The 13,680-nt window shown below is 39.2% G+C and overlaps 1 protein-coding gene across 1 annotated transcript in view; it reads left to right on the top strand.

Annotated features, from left to right (window-relative positions):
* The window catches only part of Gmps (guanine monophosphate synthase), a 67,203-nt gene that overhangs the window by 32,896 nt on the left and 20,627 nt on the right, over positions 1-13,680 (top strand). Inside the window, exons 6-10 of the mRNA XM_052730209.1 lie at positions 2,906-3,099; positions 3,346-3,511; positions 6,751-6,902; positions 7,673-7,846; positions 11,374-11,479. Coding sequence (XP_052586169.1) covers positions 2,906-3,099; positions 3,346-3,511; positions 6,751-6,902; positions 7,673-7,846; positions 11,374-11,479 — 792 coding nt within the window. The remainder of the gene's footprint in view (positions 1-2,905; positions 3,100-3,345; positions 3,512-6,750; positions 6,903-7,672; positions 7,847-11,373; positions 11,480-13,680) is intronic.

Below are 13,680 nucleotides of genomic sequence, written 5' to 3' on the forward strand. Positions count from 1 at the left end.
ATCTAATTTCAGGATTATATTACCATGAGAAAAAAATAAACTAGGTCAGAGTACAAGCAGGAAGGCTGTGTATTCTGGTGATCAGAGGAGAAAAAGTGAAGTTTAGAGCAGGCTGGTAGAAGTGGACTAGTCACATCTTTGGATTGTGGTAATGCTCTGAATGGACAGACCAAAGGTTTGTTACTGGGTTGTATAGTGATATTTTGTTTGTGCTCTAACAAATAAAGCTTATCTGAAGATCAGAGGGTGGATAGGCATTAGTTAACCATAGAGGTCTGGAGGTCTGTATAGACAGGAGACAGGAAGTGATATGGCTGGGTAGAGAGAGGAATATAAGGTGGGCAGAGACAGGAGCTCTGCCCTTTTTGGTAGGAGGATTCAGAGAGGTAAGAGGTTACTTTGACTGCTCCTTTACTTCTCTGATCTTTTAGCATTTACCCTGATATCTGATTCTGAGTTTTTATTATTAAGACCAATTAGAATTCTTGCTGCAGGATTGAGTATGGAGTAGCAAGTAGTAAAAGAATCAAGTTTTAAATGCTGGGTTTTTTTTTTTTTTTTTTTTTTTTTTTTTTGCTCTAATAACAGATGGGTAGAATTTCTATTTGCCTAATGGGAAAGAACTCAGGGCTTTGGGTTTGCGCATGAAACTCAAGATGATTTATTAAACATCAAAACGAAGGTGTTTAGTAGGCAATTAATACATCTTGACTTCAGAGGAGAAATCTAGCCTTCAGGTATGTAGATGAGCCTAAGAATGGAATATTAGGATTATTAGAATGTGAGATCACTTAAGAGTTTATGGAGAAGACATTTAAGGGCCGAGTACTGGCAGTTTCCATATGTAGAGATAGGCTGGGAGAAGAGGGACCAGCGGTGAAGAGTAAGAAGGAGCAAACAATGAGATAAAAGTATACCAAGTGTGGGAGCCCGTTTTCGGGTTCCTCATGGCTTTACCCAGCCTGTCCGCATAAAGGATAATTAGGACCACAGGCCTGAGTGCTGGTGTCTGAGGTGGTCTGCACTTGGCTGTGCTGGGGGAGGAGGTCTTTTGCTCCACCCCTTGGCATCTCTATAAATACCCTGGGGCAGAGACAGTTGGGGCCCGTTGGAAAAGGTTCCAGGCCCTCTCGAGGCTATCCTTTATTTTCTATCTGTTTATCTCCACAATATTCTCCGCAATATAAATCCTTCTATCTAATATTTCATGCTGCTCACACTCAAGAAAACTCTGGGGAGCTGTGGGGTTGGTGGGTAAACACCCCACAACCAAGAGTGCTACCCTGGAAGCCAAATAAAGTCTAAAGTGCTCTGCCAGGCACGAGTTGGTTACTTAAGAAAGAGTTGAGGCGAATTCTTCTTTTTTTTTTTTTAAACAACTCATTTCTCTTTATTTTATGTGCATTGGTGTATGCGTGTATGTCTGTGGGAGGGTGTCAGATCTTAGAGTTACAGACAGTTGTTAGCTGCCATGTGGGTGCTGGGAATTGAACCCGGGTCCTGTGGTAGAGCAGTTGGTGCTCTTAACCACTGAGCCATCACTCCAGCCCCGAGTTGAGGCAAATTCTTGCTGCATGAAGCATAAAGTAAGGATAGTGATGCCCATTTAAAGCCCCTAGCCCAACACCTGTTGCTTGGCAGATGATTTGTTAAACCCTGTAGTGAAGTAGGTGAAATCATATAGTAAATATCCCTAATCTGAATATCTGAAATTGCCCACAATCCAAAACTATTTGATTACTAACTTGAAATCACAAGTTGCAAGTTTTTTGAGTGCCCCCAAATGGCAAGTTGTAGTCAGAATGCAAGTACACTTAAAATACTGTGTGATTTTAGACTACTTGTCTGTGATATATATCAGTGAATTTTATGTTTGTACTTGGGTCTCGTACAAAAAGTTAATACCAAAATATTTATGTGTGACCAAACTTTGTCTAAGGAGACACAGCATACACTTCTACTCGCCCCAAATAGGGAATTCATGACAGACCAAAGTATGGACACCATCAAAGTTCAGTTTAGTGAACCATTGAGTTTCACTGAGGTTACAGAAATATGAGTGAGAGGTTACTTATAAGAATAGAAATAACTTAGACAGCTGCATCACCAAAGCCTCATAAAACTGGGAACCTGGAGCACACTGCACACAGATTGTTGGCATCTCAGTAGGTTGGACAGTGCCTTTTGTAGGTTCCTAAATTGTTCTAAATGGCTGGCCAGGCCGCTGGGCTGGTTTCTGCTTCTTCCAGGCAGCTGGTCTAGTCTCAGTCCATTTGCAGCTCAGCCTCTCCCATCTTGGAGGGACTGCTTTCATTGCTTGCCCTGGCAGGTCTAGAGAATCTGGTCAATTTCAGGGACTTCCAAAGCTGTTTTGAGTTGTTTACCTTACTGCCTACAGAGCTTCCCTGAAGGGGGTGGAATGTTGTAATCTTGGAAACTGTTACACAAGGACCCCTTAAACGCTTCTGAACCGAGACATTTCTGAGTAGGGTTATTCAACCTGCATTTGTAGTTAATGGAACTCAAAAAAGAAATAATGGAAAATACTGAAAAGTTTAATGTATGAAGATTTTTTTTTTTAAATGTTGGGAATTGGGGGTTGCCAAGTATATGTGGAAGCCATTAGGACTGACAACCAAAACTGAGTTGTTCTCTATATTAAATAGATCAGAAAACCAAAGTAATGATAGAGAAGTGAGAAGCTAGTGAAATACTAGCTTCTGCCCTGTACTGCATACTTTATAAAGATTATAGCAATGTAGGTTTACTTATATATTTTCTTTCTCTGTAATTGAAAGTTGAATAAGGCATATTACATTTAACATAAGAGAGATTTTGAGGAATGGATCATGACTATTAGTTGTATATTGAACAAAAATTGTTTTGTGACTGTTTCTCCATGAAGGTATAGCCAATGAATCTAAAAAGCTATATGGTGTACAGTTTCACCCTGAAGTTGGCCTTACAGAAAATGGGAAAGTAATACTGAAGAATTTCCTGTATGATGTAGCTGGATGCAGTGGGACCTTTACTGTGCAGAACCGAGAAATTGAATGCATTCGAGAGATCAAAGAGAGAGTAGGCACATCGAAAGTATTGGTAAGCAGTTGATCACCTGGTGGTCTACAAACTTACGTTACAAATATTAGAAACCAGAGCTGGATTGCTTAGCCTTGTCAGCTGACAAGATACATATATAATGTGTGTATTACATCACTAAGAGTCTTTTTTCAGTTACTGTACATATCTTTAATATATACAACATTTTAAAGTAATTATACAAGGTGGTAGTATTTATTTTTTGTTTGTTTTTCCTGTTTGATTTTTTTTCCCCCTCATTTACAGGTTTTACTTAGTGGTGGTGTAGATTCAACTGTTTGTACAGCTTTGTTGAATCGTGCTTTGAACCAAGATCAAGTTATTGCTGTGCACATTGATAATGGCTTTATGAGAAAACGAGAAAGCCAGTCTGTTGAAGAGGCCCTCAAAAAGCTTGGAATTCAGGTCAAAGGTATTAGTTAATCATGAGAAGTTCATTTATACCAGGCATTATTTCTTCAAGCCTGGTTTTCCCTGTAAAGTCAAGGCTGAAAATACCTTTTAGTTCACATATATAATTTTCTCTGTTTCAAGAAGGTCCAATAGCTTCTTGGCCTTTTGACTAAGATCAAGTGTAGTATCAAGAAGTGTCCAATATAAAACTTAGATAATATTTACTGTTATACTAGGTTACTGAAATTGGTAAGTTACCATTTAGCATCTACTATTCTATTCTCTTCTGTCTTCCTCATCCTTTCAAAATCTCCCCTCCTTCCCTGATTTCATAACATTACTAACGTTATGTTATGCAAGTGAGTATCTAAGCTCTTCTACAAATACAGTTGTTTTGCACCCAAGCTCATACAGAGAATGGAGATTAAAAGTCTGTAATTAGCCAGACATGCTTGTTGTGTGCACCTGTCATCCTAGCTACTTAGGAGACTTGAGGCAGGGCAATCATTTGAACCAGGAGCTTGGAATTATCTTAGGCAACATAGCTAGACTGTAGGTACCTTAGTTGGTAAAGTGCTTCCCACACGAGCATGAGAACCTGAATTTATTTTTAGGACCCATATTCAAAAGCCAGATGTGTCTGCTTGCTTGTAATCCTCAAACTGGGAAGGTAGAGACAGGGTAATCCCTGTGCTTGCTGGCTAACTGGTCTGGCTGAACTAGTGAGCTCCACATTTAGTGAGAGACCCTATATTAAAAAATTGGTGAGGTATGATAGAGGAAGACACATAATGTCTGCATGCATACCTGAGTGCTTACAGACACACACACGCACGCACACACACGCACACACACACACACACACACAGTTTAAAAAAGATCCTCAATTGCTGTTACTCTTACTTATTTGTTTGTTTGGTTTTTTGAGACAGGGTTTCTCTGTGTAACAGTCTTGGCTACCTTAGAACTCGATCTGTAGACCAGGCTGGCCCTGAACTCACAGTGACCACTTGCCTCTGCCTCCTGAGTGCTGGGATTAAAGGTGTGCACCACCACCACCCAGCAATTTACTGTTACTTTAAAGGACAATGATGACTAATAAACTTATTTATTTACATTAATAAACTTTATTATATTTATGGATATTTCTTATTCTCTAAAAAAGGTATAAGTGGCTACAGTTATGGTATAGTAGACTAAATGCAACGTACATAGTTACATTATTAACTTAATTGGAATTGATGCTACAAGGCTGAGGTTAAGGTGATGACTCCTACCTTGTCACTTTCCTTTTTGAAGCATGACCAACTGCTGTCGCCAGAGTTTTCCTGCCTGGCCCACAGTCAGGACAAATCTCTCTCACCTGCCAGTCCCACAGCCGCTCAGACCTGACCAAGAAAACACAGAGACTTATATTGGTTACAAACTGTATGGCCGTGGCAGGCTTCTTGCTAACTGTTCTTACAGCTTAAATTAATCCATTTCCATAAATCTGTACCTTGCCACATGGCTCGTGGCTTACCGGCATCTTCACATGCTGTTTGTCATTGTGGCGGCTGGCGGTGTCTCTCTGACTCAGCCTTCCACTTCCCAGCTTTATTCTCCTCCTTGTCCCGCCTACACTTCCTGCCTGGCTACTGGCCAATCAGTGTTTTATTTACCAACCAATCAGAGCAACACATTTGCCATACAGAACATCCCACAGCAAACTGCAAAGGCATAAACAGGCCCAGTGACACAAGGAGAGGGAATAAGCAAATAGAAGAAGAACACTAGGTCGTCAAATGCAGGTGTCTGAGGGGGATTCTCTCGGATAAGCTAATGAAGTTTAACTTTGAAGGGCCCTCACTAGTCATTCTTCTTCCAGAGTCCCAGCTGGGACCTAGCAGGGTCTTCACAGGACTGTATAGTTTGGGAATTTATAACTAAGGTCTTCTCTCTCTCTCTCTCTGCAACTAGAGGTTGATAGCTTTAATTTCCTCTTTGCAGTCTAGTTGTCTCTGTTGTGTGGGGTTTACTGTAAACATTTTGAGGGCAGGCTGAGGAAGAGTTGGCCTGGAGATGCCTTTAGTTTTAGTTTAGTATTGTTTGTAGTAACCATTTTTGTATACAGTCAAATTCTTGTTACTGCCCTACTTGCTTTAAAGGGAGCTCCTAAGGGAGCCTTCCTGTTAGAGAAATTTTAATGATAAAAACTTGGATCAGGAGAATTTAAAGTCTGGGCTAAAGTGGGAAGGGAGCCAGTAAGAAACAAGCTGATGTAGGCTGCAGAGTTCTAGGGAGGTTTAGGAAGTAGGAACATTGGATTGTGGGAGGAATGAGTCTCTGTGTGTGCCAGGAGCAGGAACTATTTGAAAACATGGGAAGCAGATGGTTTTCCTTAATGCAGAGCATGCTGCTACTGTCCTGACCTGAAGAAAGCTGAGGGCTTCCTAAGAGACCTTGGACTTGCAACACTGGCACCAGTAGTTGAGGTTAGAGGTGCTACTCTAGAATAGAAACAGAACTCGGCTACATTGAAGGTGATTCCCTCCTTCCCTCTTTTGCTCTGTTCACCTGTACGAATGTTGGTAGGCAGGGGCTTGAGGGTAACACACTAGGTTAAGAGAAGGGCCTACAGGTCTTGGATGGACCCTGATTAAAATAGCAGGCTGCTTCATCATCTCATGTTGACGCATATCAGCAGTTATGCTCTGCTACCAGATAGTGGTCGTAGTTTCTTCCAGAATTCCTTACCTGCTTCCCATTTGCCAGTACTGGGAATTAAACCCAGGGCCTTGTACACACTAGGCAAACACTTTGCATTGAACTAGCATGATTTTTTGGTCTTATGTAATAATAAATACAGAGATATCCAGGTAATTGTAAATGTATAGGTAGCAGTTTTTAAAGAAGCTGGTTAGTGTGCTGTTCTGTGAGGACTTTGGTTTTCTGTGGAGGAGCCACTGCATTTGACTGTGTTAGGGCCATATGTACTGTATATGTATATATAACAAGTGTTGACTTGTTCTATGGAACATTGAATAGAGGGAGAGCAACCAGTACCATTGGCAGTGGTGTGGTCTCATATCTAAATGCTACCGAGTTCTCTTAATGAATTCCCAAATCTGAACTCTTGCCTGGTTTATTGCTGGTTTTTGAACATATGGGCAATGTAAGGGATCTCAAAGGGTCCATCTTGGTTTTCTTTCTATGCCTTGACATATTTATGATGTAAAGAAATATAATAGTTTAAAATACTTCTTACATCTCTCCCAGTGATAAATGCTGCTCATTCTTTCTACAATGGAACAACTACTCTACCAATCTCAGATGAAGACAGGACCCCACGAAAAAGAATTAGCAAAACATTAAATATGACTACAAGTCCTGAGGAGAAAAGAAAAATCATTGGTGATACTTTTGTTAAGGTACTTTTCTTTCTTTCTTTCTTTCTTTCTTTCTTTCTTTCTTTCTTTCTTTCTTTCTTTCTTTCTTCCTTTCTTCCTTTCTTCCTTTCTTTCTTTCTTTCTTTCTTTCTTTCTTTCTTTCTTTCTTTCTTTCTTTCTTTCTTTCTTTCTTTCTTTTTCTTCCTTCCTTCCTTCCTTCCTTCCTTCCTTCCTTCCTTCCTTCCTTCCTTCTTTCCTTCCTTCCTTTCTTTCTTTTTTGGAGATGGGGTTTCTCTGTATCCTTGTCTGTCCTGGAACTAGCTTTGTATACCAGACTGTCCTCAAACTCAGAGATCCACCTGCCTCTGCTGGGATTAAAGGCATGCTGCCACACCTGGCTAAGGTACCTTTCTTTTAATGTGTGCAATGTTTACTGTTTATCAACAAAATTGGCTAATTTTATTTTTTAAGATAAACGTAAAGTGGGTGGGGGCAGGGTGAGGTCTGTGTCCTATTTGCATCTTTTGATGTAAAAAGTGTGCATGTTGCTAAGCTGGTGTTTTAGATATTTAGGAATGGACCTTTCTGCTAGCACTGTGCTTCTATTGGGTTTACCAGTGACCATATTCAGGGAGTACTGAAGAGAATGTTCACATATATTTTTGAATCATACAATGTACATGTTTTAAGAAATTTGTTTTTCATGGTTTGATATTTTAATTTTCTGTTCGGTACTGCAAAGACTCAAATTTCATTAATTTTGTTAAAAAGATTGATTTCTTAGAAGACTGTTCTGTTTTTGTTGGTAACAGATTGCCAATGAAGTAATTGGAGAAATGAGTTTGAAGCCAGAGGAGGTTTTCCTTGCCCAAGGCACTTTACGGCCTGATCTAATCGAAAGTGCATCCCTTGTTGCTAGTGGCAAAGCTGAACTCATCAAAACCCACCACAATGACACGGAGCTTATCAGAAAGTTGAGGGAAGAGGTAAAGGCTGTGAGAACTTTTCCAGGATGTGTGTGTCTCTCTGTGTGTGTGTGTGTGTGTGTGTGTGTGTGTGTGTGTACATACACAGACACAGGGCATTTTCCTTTCCCCATCCTTTCTTTCTTCTTCCCAGTACTGCACAGTTGACTAACCATCTCCACAAAATAATTCTATTACCCTCAGAAGGAACCCAGTGTATCTTGTGCTCATTAGCAGTCATTCTTCATTCTGACTCTACCCCACTCCGTCTCCCTGTCAACTCTAGACAACCACACTGTCCACTAGGGTTTTTTGTTTTGTTTGTTTGTTTGTTTTCATTTTTTGAGACATGGTCTGTATGTAGCTCTGGCTGGCCTGGAACTTGCTATGTAGATCAGGCAGGCCTCAAGCTCAGCTATCTACCTGCCTCTGCCTCTCACATGCTGGGATTAAAGGCTACTATGCTTTTCAGACCACTAATTTCTGCTTCTGTAGTTTTCCTCATTTTAGACATCTTGTTTGTGGCCTTTTATGATTGGCCTTTTGCTTTGCTTTTAAAAAGATGGTCTCATGTATCTCCTGCCTCTAACTTGTTATATAGCTGAGGCTGACTGGTGACCCTCTAGCCTCTACCTCCTGAGTGCCATAATTTAGAATATATTTTCAAGGTTCATCTATGGTGTAATTTAACTTATTCCTTTTTATAGCCAAATAATATTTCATTGTGTATATGTGTTCACATTTTTAGTTGGTGGACATTGCTCTTTTGGGCTGTTAGAAATGATGTTATGAATATTGGTTACAAATGCTTGTAAACATGCATTTTCTTCTAGTGGACACCTGGGTATAGAATTGCTAGAGTAGCACAGTGTGACGGTGCAACCCTGTGAACCCATCACTCAGGAAGTCTAGGCAGGAGGATCCAGATTTGCATGGTCATCTTCAGCTACATACCAAGTTAAAATCCAGGATTATAGATGTTTGAAAAACAAATAATTCTTAAATCATACAATGACTCTTTAACATTTTGATTTCCTGCCAGACTGTTGTCCAAAATGCTGAATTTATACATTCCCACTGCAAAGAGTTAAAAGTTCTCATTTTCCATGTCTTATCAAGACTTATCGGTCTTTTTAAAAATTGTTGTATAAAACATAAGATAAATCCCATCATCTAGAATAGAATAGTAGAAGCTCTCTAACTTGCTGTGTTTGCAGAACTGAAACTTACCCACCAAACGCCTTCCCTTTTGTTCCTGCCCTACTGCCTTATAACCACCCTTTCACTTTAAGTTTCTGTTTGACTGCCTTGTGTACTTGATGCAGTGGGATTGTACAAAAGTGTCTTCCCTTTCTTCCTCTTCAGGATTGTCTTGTCGTTACTAGCTTATTTCATACTTTGCCTACTGTCCTTTAGGTTTAATGTTGTGTACTGTATGGTGGGATTGCCTTCTTTTCAAAGGCTAAGTAATACAACATTGCATGTGTATACCATGTTTTGTTTATTTAATTACTCATCAGTGGGCATTTGTGGTACATCCATCATTTGGATATTGTGAGTTTTGCTATGAACACAGGTATACATTTAATGCTTCAAGAGCTGACTTTTAGTTCTTCAATATACATACTTAGCACTGGCGGTTCTGTTTTTAATTTTCTTTTGTGGACCCTCCATGTTCTCCATAGTAGTTGCACCTTTTTACTTTTTTAACCAAAAGTACCACAGGAGTTGCAGTTTTTGTATATTCTGACCACCATGTGCTGCCGTGGATATTGCTCTGTATAAATAAACACTGATTGGCCAGTAGCCAGACAGGAAGTATAGGCGGGACTAACAGAGAGGAGAATTGAGGGAACAGGAAGGCAGAAGGGGAGACTGCTAGAGCCGACGCCAGGACAAGGAAGATGTAAGGTACCAGTAAGTCACGAGCCACGTGGCAAAGTATAGATTAGTAGACATGGGCTAAATATAAGAGTAAGAGCTAGACAATGATAGGCCTGAGCTAATGGCCAAGCAGTTTAAATAATATAAGCGTCTGTATGTTTATTTTATAAGTGGGCTGAGGAACTCCCGGGGCTTGGCGGGACCCGGAGAGAAAACTCCAGTTACAACGTGCTATTTTGTATTTAATAGCTATCCTAATTTTTGTGTTGCTGCTGATTTTGGTTATCCTTGAGATGTAAGATCTCTGCTATTTTTTTGTTCTTTGAGAAAGGATCTCCATGGTTTTGAATGTGCTCTCTCCCCTTACCTCGGCCTTCCCAGTACCGTTTGCGGATGTGCACTGCCACACTTAAGCTCATCGTGGTTTGGCTCTTCATTTCCCTATAATAATGTACAGAATCTTTTCAAGTGCTATTGGTCATTTGTATATCTCAGAGAAATGTCTGTTCATATCCTTTGCTCATATACTGAGTTTTAATTTAATATGAGAATTATTTTTTCCTGGGGCTGGAGAAATGGCTCATCACTTAAGAGCATTTGACTGCTTCCAGAGGACTGGAGTTCAGTTCCCAGCACCCACATGGCAGTTCACAATCCTCTATAACTCTAGTTCCAGGAGATCTGATGGACATACAAGCGATGCATGTACATACATGCAGACAAAATACCTACGTTGGCGGACTTTTCCTGTCCTGACCGCTTGCTCCCAAATAACCAGCAGCCACTTCCCAAATAACTGACTTGGAGACTTAATATCAATTATAAATGCTTGGCCAAAAATAGCTCAGGCTTGTTACTAACTCTTACAATTTAACCCATTTCTGTTCATCTATGTGCTGCCCCAAGACTCATGGCTTTTCTCTGTTTCATTTATGTGACTTGTTCTCCCTTTCACGACTCCTCTGACTCCGCCCTTCCTCATCCCAGCCTTCTCAGTTTGGCTCTCCCACCTAACTTTATCCTGTTCAGCTATTGGCCAGTTGGCTTGTTTATTAAACCAGTCATAGTGACATGTATTCAGAGTGTACAGAAGGATTATTCCACAGCATACCTGTATACATAAAATAAAATATATATATATTTCTTCCTATCATTTTTTTGATACCATTTAGAAAAGTCTTTTTTTTCCCCTTGTTTTTGATTTGTTTTTTTGGCAGGCTTTCTCTGTGTAGATCAGGCTGGCCTAGAACTCATAGAGATTTGCCTGCCTCTGCTTCCCAAGTGTTAGGATTAAAGATGTGTACCACCATACCCAGCTCATTTGAAAAATTAAACACTAGCATTAATTTTCTCAGTTGTCTTCTGTGTCCTATGAGAAATAGATGAGAGCTGGTGGGTTTTCCCAGATTTTTGGTTTTTTTAAGATTTTCTTTTTTCCATGTTTGGATATTTTGTCTGCATGTATGTCTGCATCAGTGAGCCATTTCTCCAGCCCTCAAATCTGTTTTTCTCTATAAGACTTTCAAGGCTTATATTTAAAAATGTTTTACCAAAGAGTATGAATGCCGCTAAAATGCTCATCTAATTCCTTCTAAGCCTCATAGGAAAAAATATTTTAAATGATAAAGTCTACTCTTTTAATTGGTCCCTTTTTCTCTTTGTAGGGAAAAGTAATAGAACCTCTGAAAGATTTTCATAAAGATGAAGTGAGGATTTTAGGCAGAGAGCTTGACCTGCCAGAAGAATTGGTCTCCAGGCATCCTTTTCCAGGTAAAAATACACTTAGGTTTTGTTTATTTGTAGACCTTGTGGATTTAGTTCAGGCCACTGAATCGTTTGTCTTTTTAGGGACTATGTGACGTGACAGAAGGGAACAAATTCTTTGAAGTGCCTACTGTATTTATGCCAGTACATGACTCGTTCTCTTTTGTGTTTGTGTTTAGATACTGTACGATTCCTGGGAGTCTGGCATGTAACGTTGCTGTCAGATGAGGCGGTGGAGCATAGAGATTTTAATAACATTTCTATATAATTCTTAGTTGTAGATTAGGGTTTTTATACCGGAAATACTGTGTGTATATATGTCATGTATTCCATGGAAAGAAGAGAGAATTAAAACTTGTGCCCCTCCTCACCTGCCTTTTAAAGTCTCTTAAAAAAGAATATGTTCTATTAAAAAGCATTGCATTCCCCTCCCCCTTACCCCCCAGGTTCTTGGATGGCCTGGACTCAGGCGTTTCCCTACCTCAGCCTCATGTAGACACTGCCAACTCCTTTCTCTTAAGTTTTCTTATGCATCTTGTTGAATGGAAGAAGTATTTCATTCATATGTAAAGCACTCTTTGCACTGTGTTTGTTCTGTGTAACTAATTCATGGACATCAAGAAAGTTTTAAATAATTATTTGCTATACTAGAAAAAATAGTGATATTTAAAGGTAGCATTATGACTCTTGATCTGTTTTATTTTGAGATGGTTTAAGATGTAAACCTGTTTTAACTCTCTGTAATAGGTGATGGAAGAATGGTCTAATTAAAAACATAGTAATAATACCCCAGCATGGAGGGCACATTCCTTCAATCCCAGGACTTGGGAGGCAGAGACAGGCAGATCTCTATGAATTGAAGGATAACCTGGTTTACATACCAAGTTGTAGGCTAGTTAGGTCCATGTAGCAAGATCTTGTCAAAAAATAAGGGCTAGCATTTTGGAAGTACCATGTGATGTGACACACACCACTAAATGTTCTTAAAATACTGTCTTATTTGATCCTCTCACACACACGAAAATAATAATCTTGTTTTATGGTTAAGAAAACTTATGTTTGAGGGTGGTTCCAAAAGTTAGGCAGAAAACACCATTTTAGAGTTTTTACTCTTAACTGCTACATTGCCTTCATAAAACAATGTTAGAAATAATTAGCACTTGATAGAAAAATCTAGTAATTCAAGATCTTCAGTCCCTAAGTGTATGCTGGCAGAAGATGGTGGGTGCAAGTTGGCCCTGTGCCTCTGGTCATCATTTTAGGTAGGCTTATGTGATACTTTTTTTTAAATCAGGTGAAATTTCATTGGAAAACACACTTTAGCTGCTTTAAAAACTAATCTTGTTGTTTATTCTAAAACTAGGAATGAGACTGAGGGCAACTAATGGAATATGGCTTACATTTTGCTTATAGACATCTCAAGTGACTTTTTTTTTCCATGTTGTGTAGCAAAACAACAAAATTTGTTCATGCCTTTTGTTTACTCTTTTAGTTTTTTTGTAAGATTTATTTTTTTTATGTGTTTTGCCTGCATGTATGTGTGTGCACCATGGGCATGCCAGGTGCCTAAAGAAGTCAGAAGAGGCATCAGACAGAGCCCCTGTATGTGTGGTGTTAGGAATTGAAATCCAGTCCTCTAAAGAGCAATAGTACTTTTAACTGCTGAGCTGTCTCTGCACCCTGCCACTCATCCATCCATCCATCCATCCATCCATCCATCCATCCATCCATCCATCCATTTATTTAATGGCTTGCATAATTGATAACTAGAAGTGGTAGCTCATATCTTGACATTAAGCAATATTTTCACTTTTTAAAAAAATTTTAAATAGTATATGAGTTAAGGTGCTTCATTATTTTTGTTTACATTTATATATGATGGAAAATTCCCTTAATAAAGAGATTTTCAGTAAATTGGCACATTAGTGTTAATGAAAATATTTCCTGGTGAAAATTTTTGTGAGAATATATAGGTTAGGAAATTGGGATGAGGAAATTAATACCAACACTTAAAATTAAATGCTTTGTGTGTATTTTTTTGGTTTAGTTTGAGATTGAAGCCCAGGTCCTTGTACATCCTAAACATTGGCTCGACTAAAGAACTACATTCTCAGACTTGAAATTTAGTGCTAGGAGTCAATTAAAATTAAATACCTTGTGTTTATTTAAAGGGTTTTATGTTTTAGAGTTAGTGTCCATTTTCTATT

Source organism: Peromyscus californicus, unplaced genomic scaffold, assembly GCF_007827085.1.
Source record: "Peromyscus californicus insignis strain IS unplaced genomic scaffold, ASM782708v3 Scaffold_9__1_contigs__length_137607984, whole genome shotgun sequence".
In the NCBI taxonomy this organism is placed as follows: Eukaryota; Metazoa; Chordata; class Mammalia; order Rodentia; family Cricetidae; genus Peromyscus; species Peromyscus californicus.